This window comes from Haemaphysalis longicornis, unplaced genomic scaffold, assembly GCF_048455015.1.
Source record: "Haemaphysalis longicornis isolate Haplotype H1 unplaced genomic scaffold, Haemaphysalis longicornis Haplotype H1 scaffold_4, whole genome shotgun sequence".
NCBI lineage: Eukaryota > Metazoa > Arthropoda > Arachnida > Ixodida > Ixodidae > Haemaphysalis > Haemaphysalis longicornis.
Window position 1 is genome coordinate 139,027,654 of NW_027526361.1, and position 10,359 is coordinate 139,038,012.

Sequence of the window (10,359 nt, forward strand, 5' to 3'; positions counted from 1 at the left end):
AATGCGAAGTCAAGACAATCGTTGGTCATTAAGGGTAACAGAGCGGATCCCTAGACAAGGCAAGCGTGGTAGGGGGTGGCACAAAGTTAGATGGGCGGATCAGATCAAGAAGTTTTCGTGGATAAATTGGTCGAGTTTACCACAGGATTGGGATAATTAGAGATTAATGGGAAAGGCTTTTGCCCTGCAGTGGGCGTAGACAGACTGATGATGGCCTTGGCATACGCTGTCTTCCTTACACTTTCGCTGCACTTTCCTCCTCTGCGTTCATGCTCGCTCGGCGTCCTCTTCGTTCATTCGGTTACAGCGAGGCCGAAGGCAACGCGAAACCACAGGAGCGGGCGCATAAGAGGTGTAGTCTGATAGGAGGAGGGAGTGAAGCGGGGAGACCTTGAGGCATGAGAGGGGGATAAGAGAACGCTGTTTTCTGTAGACATCTTTTAGAGCGATGAAAGCAAATACGTGGCCCATTGTTCTGTTTACAATCCCCATCATTTTTTACAGCTGGCGTGCCAGTTTTCGTTGAAATGCAGATTAAGCAGCAGCACCAAAGTTGCAATGAAATGTATGTGCACGATGAGGTAGAAGATGCGTTGGCATGTGTGTCTGGCAAAGCTGCGTCAAAGAGGAAGTTTATTAAGAAGATGAGATGGCAGAACCTGGACAATCGCAAATAGTGGGTACGCGCCAGAAGGGAACCGGCAGAATAGCCCAAGTTACAGAAGTGACGGGAGGAAGCTGAAGAAGATGGGATTGTGAGTGGCTTAAGTAGCAGAGTGGAATCGGAGCAGCCGCTGTTCTGAGGGCTTCCCGCAACATGCGGTAGCCGTGGTGTGCTGAGCCCGTCGTTGTGGACGCCCGGAAGCCCATTCATGCTGTATTGACAGTGTTCTATGAGCACCTTGTCGACCGCGTATTATATCGCCAGATTCGACTGTGCAATTTTGTCTGTCCGTGTCAACTGACGCCACCGATTACTGGGAAGTTACCAGCACCGACTGCATCAACTGCACTAGACCACGTGAGATGTTTAATCTATCACGGGCGTGTGTTCTAGACGGAACTGTGAACTGTTGCAAGTTTTTCCGGGTATTACAGAACAGTGTGTGTTTTGGATTTACTTTAGTGTCGCCTTTAATTTGTGTTTAACATTCGTCTCATTACCTCGTCCTGTCTCGATAAATGTTCATCTCCATCTTATCCGCCCGCCTCAATCACCTGTCTCGTTTCTCCACCGCGAGTCTCAAAGACTAGCGATCAACTATACCGTCACAATGTGATTCCCCAATCACTCCTGACTCACTGTAGTTTTACATAAAAAAACGTGGCTGATCCTTCTTTAATAGGAATGGGTGAAACAAAAAGTGAAATCTGCCTTCACAGGAGCATCTAAATGTTCATTGTGCATCTATATCAACTTGAACATCGCTATTTATTTTTCGTCGGTATGGCACCGTTAGACGCATCAACATTAGACACTGCATTACACACGCCGGAGCATTACGTAAATTCGATGGAAATCCTAAGTGCTCGCAAAACGTGCGAACGAAACCGAACGGGTAGTCAGCGAATCGTTTGGTGAAGTCACGGTCCGCTACAGCGAAAGGAGCATGATTTGCGGGTCGGCAACAGTCTTATGGGTGCGCTTGGCGAGCGACATCCTGCTGGCGGGTCGCTTAGGCAAAGGTGCGACCACATTGGTCCTGCTCCGTGGCGTGTACGCCAGACGCTTGCGTTGCAACGAGCTCAGCTTGTGGAACGCGGCGGAGGCGTTTCACAAGCTGAGCGGCGTTCCACATAGGCGGCGGACGGGTAAACTGCTACACGCTGCCCTATCGAGGCGCCAACTATCGGCGCTAATTAGCATCATGACGCACTACTTCGCATCACCTCTCCTAGAGGGCAGCACCACCTGAATGGACAAGTTAGAGGGATAACATAAGGTGCGTTCGTACAGCTACCCGCACATGACTTCATGGCTCAGTTGAGTCCTGCCGCACCCGCCTCTTCGACAACCACCTGTGCACCAGCTTGTAGGGCTTCTTCTATGAGGGCATCGCTACCACTCGGTACCCAGAGTGCAATGTCATCCGCGTACAGGCTAAAGTGAAGGTGCGGGATTCTTTCTAACCTCTTGGGGATGTTGACGAGGGCGAGATTAAACAAAAGCGGAGACAGTACGGCGCCCTGCGGACTGCCAACTGAGGGGAGTTCAACAACGTCTGATGTGACGTCTCCGACCTGAATAATTGCAGTGCAAGACGTGAGGAAGTCCCTGACGTAGTTGTAAGTACGTTCTCCAAGGGAGGCTGTTCAAGATTGCCTTGTGGGATACCCGGTCAAATGCCTTCGTGAGGTCTAGGGCAAGTACAGCGGCCGTGTACATTTTTGACGGAGGGGTAATTACTTCCCGGGATAGTTGAAGAAGAATGTCCTGAGTGGACAATCCTGATCTAAACCCAATCATGGAGTGAGGAAGAAAATTAGTAGAGTTGAGATAATTCGTAAGGTGAACATGGATGATGTGCATGGAGTGAGGGAGATGGGCCTCCTTGGAGTGATGGGATGGGCCTCCTTTTACCCGCGAAGCGTAGATCGGAAGCCCCACCGGACATTAAAATTCAGATTGGGACCAACACCGTCCCAACAGTAGAAAGTGTTAAAACTCTTGGTCTTTTCATACAGCGTAGCAGATCAAACACTCAATTTATATCGCAAATTACATCGCATGTAAACCAAACTATCGGCCTAATTCGACGAATAACTACCCGTCACAAAGGATTTAAGGAGACCGAAAGACTCCAGCTGGTACAAGCTTTCGTGATAAGCCGCATCACCTACTCACTCCCTTATCTTATGTAACAAAACCCGAACTGCAGAAAATTGATTGCCTCATTAGAAAAGCTTATAAGGCGGCGTTACAAGTGCCCATGCACGCATCCACCGCTCGACTCGAACGTCTTGGGGTCTATAATACTGCGGAGGAACTCGTGGAAGCCCATCATATTATCAACTGCGGAGGCTTTCAGCCACCTCCACCGGAAGGCACATACTAGATCGTCTGAAGCTGCACGCCCCTTTAATTACTGATAAGAGACTCCCCATTGCCCGCGATACGCATGCGTGTCTTATAGTCCGCCCCATATTGCGCAATATGCACCCCATTCATCACAAGGGTCGCAGGGAGCATAGAGCACGAGAGCTGTGCCGGCGCTTTCCAATAAATCCAGGCATACTTTATGTCGACGCGGCGGACTATCGACACCACGCCGCATACGCAGTGGTAGTAGTCGACCGACCAAATGCCCCCCCCCCCCCCCCCCTGTCACCTCCCTCTCCGTCCGTACCACCTGTCCTGCGACGGCGGAAGGGACGGCAATTGCACTAGCCTTAACTCAACGGCCAGCCCCCGCAATCGTAATCTCTGATTCGAAGACGGCCGTTCAAAATTTCGCCCGGGGTCTGATAACACCGCAGGCCCTCCAAATTCTCTCCAAAAATCCACCCACCACCTCGATAGAACTGATCTGGACCCCAGCCCACACCGGTGTGGGGGTAACGAGGTGGCCAACGCTACTGCTGGAGAACTCACTATCACTATCCGAGAACTCACTATCCTTGTCCCCTCCCACGGTGCCAGATCGGCTCGAGATAGCCTCCTCAGCTATCATGTCTTGGTCCTACACTACCGTCTCTCCCGCCGCGCGTTTCCCCCCGCTCATGTCAGCCTTAATAACTCCCAGGAATGCACGTGGCGGCTCTTGCAGACCGACACTCTTCCATGTCGTGCACTGCTGCCCCATATTCACCCCTCACTGTTTCCCTCCCCCAACTGCCCTTCGTGCGGTGTTCTAGCCACCGTGTCGCACTCCATGTGGGCATGTCCTAATGATCCCTTCCCCTCCATAGCTTGTGACGAGCACTGGGAGGGGGCCTGGGTAGCTCGGATCCGGGGATCCAAATCTCCCTGGTAAACCGAGCCACCGCTGTCGCCGCCAGGCTCATGCCACCGGCCACCCCGCCCTCTGAGCTGCCTTGTACAATAAAGTTTTTCTCTCTCTCATGGCTCAGTCAGTAGAGCGTTTCACACAGGCCAGAGTGATCGTGGGCTCGAAACCTAGCACCGCCGCGCCAATGAAACGTTTTCTGGTGATTTCATTTCCGTGACAGATATGACATCGGTGAGGTTTGTGCACCCGGCATAATTCCTGTTTAAAACTGCTCCTTGTTATCGCGGCAAAGTCTTGTTGAGAGCATGCAATTTTTACGTGCATGTTTCCTTCTCCGTTCTTAAAAAAATGTAGGGAGCATTTTTTGGGGGTTGGCGCTCGTGGAATAGCGATTGCCAAGGCGTCAGCGTCCCAGGTTGGCGTTATTGGTTTATGGCATCTGCTTACACAACTGGCTGCTATGTTAAATCTCGCCCTTTTGTATTCCGTTAAAACTGAAACCCGTTGAACGCCAACAAACCCCCTGAAGAAGTGCAATGCTATTTGGTTTAGTTGAAAGCCACCTGAACCATAACGAAACGGAGCTGCACAAACCTGCGTACAAAAGGTACTTTTTTAGGTGGTGGTTGTGGTTTGCGACGGGAAAATGAAAGGAAATTCACTGGGGATATCTTGAGCTCGGCAGGGAGCTCACCTGCATACAACCCAGTGCAGGGGAAGGGAAGTAGAGGGGGAGTGATAGGATAAAGTAGAAAGAGAGAGAGAGAGGGAGAGAAAGGTATAACCTTCGCATTGAACCGGGATGTTGCCACAGTAGGTGGCATTACCGCCTCCGCTTGGCGGGGAGGCCTCAGACGGTCTGCTTAGAGTTCCTGTGTACCCTCGGTGTAAGTGCACATAGATTCAAGAGGAACGCTCACCGAGGAAGGAGGAAGAGCTGTTGGCTCTGTACATGTTGGTCGTGGCGCCCATGGGGGCCCACTCGCGGGCGTTGAACGTCACCGCCGACTGATTGGAGCGGTTGTAGTACACAGCAAAGAAGCCGCCCCCGAGACCGCACTGATGGAATGCGCGAACACACGCGCACAGCATGCTGGCCACGGTCACGTCGGCGATGGTGCCGCCCATCTTCAGGATGCGTCTGCGATAAGACAACAGCTGCTGTCTACTGTCGGGAGCAACCGCAAAGTGATAACCTTAAAGGGACTCTCCAACGCTTCCGACAAACGCTTGCACTTTTTTCTTCGCGTCTGGAAGCACAGCGAAAGCTGTACTTACCGCGAGCACGGGGAGGAACTACGGGATTCGCTCGTCGCAGCCGTCCGTTTCTGCTGTGTTTTTTGTGGCTTTTTTAAGTGCGAATGCACTTTATAAGCGACCCCAAACCATCGACCGCCGCCGGCGGCGGCGGCGGCGTCCGCAGTGCTCCTCTATATTTAAAAAAGAAACAGCATCCGCCGCCAGGTTTCGAACCGAGGACTTTGCGGCCGCAGCGCGACGCTCTACCGACCAAGCCACGGACGCGACGCTGATATCAGTGTTAGTGACGCGCCTTATATCTTTAACGCATTCAAACTACGTCGTCAGCGGCGTGCGTTGGCGACTCAGCGGCGTTATAGCGGCTTGATAACTGCGTGGTGTACACGTGATACTACAAACCCGATGGAAGAGATGGAAGAGAAGGCGGCGAGGCGGTGGGCTGCGGGGGCCGAGCGCAAGCGCCGCAAGCGGGCCGACAACCGTGCATTCGCACTTTCACATTCTCCCCCTCGGGGAAATGCGGGGGAATTTTTTAAGGTGGTTATAGAATGCGTCCATTTCTGCAACTGAAATAAGGCCTGCTAACAGCCGCTACGTCACGGAATGACATAATTCGAGTGGTAGAAGACCACCAAGACCGGGAAAGAGAGAAAAATCTTTTGAGCGAGATTCTAAGTTATATTATGGACATAGAACAGTTGTTTTTGGCTAAGGTACGTTGTAACCCCTTCTTTTAAGTACGGAACATGATGGTCGACTACATTCTGCAAGCATTAGGAATTTCGGAAAAAGTCGAAAAGAGCGTTGCAGGGTCCCTTCAAGTGTGCGTGAGACGTGTGCGACCTTTCGCGGCTTCCAATTTTCGGCTTCGTATCAGCCAACTGAACATTCCCTCTCAGTGAACGCGGAAATGAGTTTTAAGGGCCTCCATGACAATAAACATGCCAAAAATTTGTGCATGTGAGATTTTCACCTTGACATGCGGGTTTTATAGTGGGATTGTTGCATGCTTCTTGCGTCCATTTCCTTTTCTTTATTGAAACAATGATATCTTCTACTCTAGTTTTTGTGTGATTCCGGTAGCTCGTTTCCTGTCGCTGAGTATTATTCCGAACATTATTCGTTCCATGGCCCGTTAAGCTTACCTAAGTTTGCTTTCTTGTTGTTTAGTAGGGTGCCACCTTTAATCTGCGTATATCCTCACCGGCAGTATGCACTGGTTGTAGATTTTGTTTTCAGCGAAAGAGGTAGCTTGCTTTCAATTATTTTGTAGTGCTTGCCGAGCGCTCCCCAACGATATTCTGCCCCGGATTTCTCTCTCGTGGTTGGGGCCAGCACAAACCACCTGCCCGAGGTAGTTGTATTCTTTTACTTTTTCTGGGGTTTCGTTCCCTAAGTTGAAGAGGACGTTCTGGACATGCTTATACCTCCCTACTTCAGCTTTATTCACATTTCTTTATATCCCCTCGGCCATGATTTCTGATTGTTGCTCCTCAAGCGTTGTTTGCATGTGTTGTGCAGTCTCACTCAGCAAGACTGTGTCGCCCGCAAACCTCAAATGGCTCAAGTTTTCCCAGTTAATACCTAATGCTGTTTTCTCTCGAGACATGCTGTGAATAGCCTTGGAGAGATGGGGCCGCCTTGTCTTACTCCCTTTCGATTTGAAATTTATCGCTTTGCTTGTGAAGGGTTATCCTGTCCGTGTATTCCTTATATATGCCTTCTAAAAGTCTTAAGTAGGTTTCCTCTATTCCCTAGTCCTTTAGTGCTTCTTGCACGGCTTCGGTTAGTACGGAATCAAACTGTTTCTCACAGTCTGTAAATGCCATGTAAATGAGTTTAGTGTACTCGGCGGATTTTTCTTTCACTTGATTGACGACATGGAGGTGATCCATGATAGATTCCTAAAGCCAGCGTGCTCTCCGGCTTGTTGGGAATCCAGGCTGTCACCTATGCGGCTAATTATAACTTTGGTAAACAGCTTGTAAACAACTGAGAGTAGGCTGAGGGTTCTGTAATTCTAGAGGTCTTTGGGATCTCCCTCCTGATGAACCAGAATAATGTTGGTTTTTTTTTCGAGGCTATGAACGCATTTTGAGTCTTCAAGCATTCCGAAAATAGTACAGCGAGCTTTAAAAGTACAATATCTCCTCCCTCACCTAAAAGAACCACCTTTACGCCGTCGTCACCTACAGCGCCTCCTATTTTCATGCCTCTGAGGGCATTTTAAATTTACTCTTTAATTACTAGTGGGACATCACAAGTTGAGCTTGTACTCTCTGTAGTTTCCCCTGATCTAACGTCGCTGGCATGCAGCCTGGTGTAGAATCGTTCTGCTACCTGGATTATCTCGTGCAGATTGTGCGTATCGTTACCCTGCTCGTCTCTGAGTGCGTACATCTTCCCTTTGCCGATGCCTATCTTTCTCTTAGTTGCTTTCAAGCTTCCGCTCGTTTGCAGCGTTTCCTCGACCACTTCAAATATAGACAAAGAAAGAAAGAAGTAAAGATTGTTCAAATAAAAAAAAACTGTGGTTGATTTTTCCTTCATAGGAATAGGTAATACACGAAAGTGAAATGTGCAGGGAAATCGGCAGCTGAGCATGATTTGCGGGTCGGAGGCTGTCTTGTGGGTGTGCTTGGTGAGCGACGTCCTGCTGGCGAGTCGCTCCGGCAAAGGTGTACTTGCGTACACCTCGGTGCATAATGCATAAAAAACTTTCGTGTTAAAATATAAAACACGAAAACGAACATCCCCAAGTAGAACGTGCTCCTTTGTACTAAAGGTTGCTTCCTCGCAATAAGACCCTGTGTGCAGGGGTGCGCTCTTTACGGGCCGCTTGCTCCGTTGTACTGGCGTCATTTCCTTGACGGATATGAAGGACTTCAGTAAAATCTGTGTATCCGGGAATAAAACACCTTCGTGTTAAAATGGAATTTGTCTGGCCATGTAGTGAAACTAACAGACAACCAGTGGACTATTAGAGTAATAGTGGACACCAAGAGATGGATCTAGAAGAAGAGGAAGTACATTAACCTGATGGAGTAATGAAATAGAGAAAGTAGGGGGTAATCTGCGGACTCGAGCAGCGCAGGACAGGAGCAGTTGGAGGTCAATGGGAGAGGCTTCATCCTGCAAGAGATCTGAATAGGCTGATAATGATGATGATGGGCAAGCAGCACATGCCAGCGAACGTAGCAGGTTGTGTCGGATTCCGCGCCATGATACTGCATGTACTACAGTAGGGGTTAAGAGCGTGAAAACCGGTATAAAACTGTCGCAACACCTGGATGCGCTCTTTCTGCGAGTGCTGCTGTGGGACAGAGATTTCGCTACTACCCTCGTGATTTCTTCTGTCTTGCGACGCACGGTGAAAAGATGAACTGCTGAAGAATGTTCGCTGGAACACTTACTTCAGCAACGGGCTTCCACCCGGTGCCGTTTAACCAAGCCGTCCAAATCAAGAGGAGAATGGGCAGAACTTTGTTGCCTTAGGCGTTTACCAAGGAGGTTGTATAAAGTTTCTATACAACCTCCTTGGCGTTTACCCTCGGGCACCATTCTACTAGATATAGCAGAAATCTGCCCTCTTACGCACTGAGTAGCGCTGGTTACTAAAGTATTGTTGATATTGAAGATTATTGAAGCAACGTGGATGACAAGGGTAACGGCACGAAGTGAGGCAGGAACGTACAGCAAATGCTGGTGTCAGCGGCACATATGAGGTGTTTTTTTTAATGAGCCAGATCCCCCTAACGCGAATTTGAGGAACGAGCGGAAGTTTGTTGCCGCACCCAAATGCAGTTCTGTCAAAGCTATTATATATTTGACATGTCTGCTAGGCGAAGTTTATGGCCACAAGTAATGAAAAATTGTAGGGTGAATTCCAGCAACATTGGGATGATATGTTCGGATTTGGCTCATAATAAATTGAAACACTCAAGTTCATACGGTATTGGTATGAAAACTTTATTTAAATGTTACTTTCACGAATGGTGGGATTGAGTTTTGGCGGGAAAAAGCATTAAACATATGCCAAAGTGCTTCAAGCAATGTGCATTAGCAGCTGTTTTCTAGTTCTTCCCTAGTATAATTTTCTTAGGCACGCCTGAAGGCACTCACAAAGTAAGCAAGCTTCATTGTCTTGCCATGAATTTCCGAAACACTTCATAAGAGGGCTGCTTATTTATTCTTCTTCACCTTAATGAACGGGTTCGTACTCTCAGCGCGGGTGGAAGAAGGGGGATTAGCAGGGTTTGTAAGCGGCGGCTTTTTAGTTAAGTACTAAAGTGGTAAATATGATAGTAGCAAAATAAATATAACTAGAGTTACTCCGTAGGGACGTAAGAAACGAGATGAATTCACGGTTTCTCATCTCTCAGCTTCATTTAGTTCACTTCCGTTCACTTCGTCGTTGACATCCAGGGAAAAATCTTTCGCCGGCCTCCTACTTGCCGTCTGAATTCCTAATAAGCCAGCTCCGAAAAGCAAGAAGAAAGTTCTGAAAACACCCTCAAACAGTCTGAACAGTCAAGCCAAAAGCAAACTCCCTTGGGAAAATAGATTTGGCTCATTTTGGTCCGGGAGCGATCTGTGCAAACGTCTACAGGGCATTATTTCACCCATTTTCTTGGCACCCCATTTCTAGGGGATAGTTGTCCTGCTCTTTTTGTCAGTGCAGGTGTATCTGAGTTAGTTTCGGTTTATGGATCTGGCTGATTTTGAAAAAAAAAAAGACGCCTGATATATTGGATTTTAAAAATTATGACCATACGATGCACACTCGTTATAACGCCGCAAGCAAGCCATGTTTGAAGTATTAGTGTCCTTTAAAGTGTTTCGTGCGTAAACGGTCTAGTACAATGCGTCTTTCTGAGAACTCTTGTGGTTTGTGGCAGTAGGCTCGGCTTGATTGCACATGCCCTTTATTCATATGATAGACTGTCTCAGTGATAGCGTACTAATATCTTGATAGATTGAGATGCTGAACTCGTTGACTGACTGAAACAATTGTGTTGTTTACTTGTTTTATGTAGCGTTGTTGAATATAATCAGCGGAAATGTGCTACTCTGTGAAATGGTCACTCTGTCAGACTTCAAAATACGCGCACATGCTTCAAGCTGCTTGCACAAATTTTTTGTAATCGGC

The 10,359-nt window shown here is 48.5% G+C and overlaps 1 protein-coding gene across 1 annotated transcript in view; it reads right to left on the minus strand.

The window, feature by feature from the left end:
* The window catches only part of LOC144180594 (scoloptoxin SSD14-like), a 59,763-nt gene extending 54,660 nt beyond the window's left edge, over nt 1–5,103 (minus strand). The window contains exon 1 of the mRNA XM_077708920.1: nt 4,871–5,103. Within this exon, the coding sequence (XP_077565046.1) occupies nt 4,871–5,078 (208 nt within the window). The 5' untranslated portion in view covers nt 5,079–5,103. The remainder of the gene's footprint in view (nt 1–4,870) is intronic.
* Between the last annotated feature and the right edge of the window lie 5,256 nt (nt 5,104–10,359).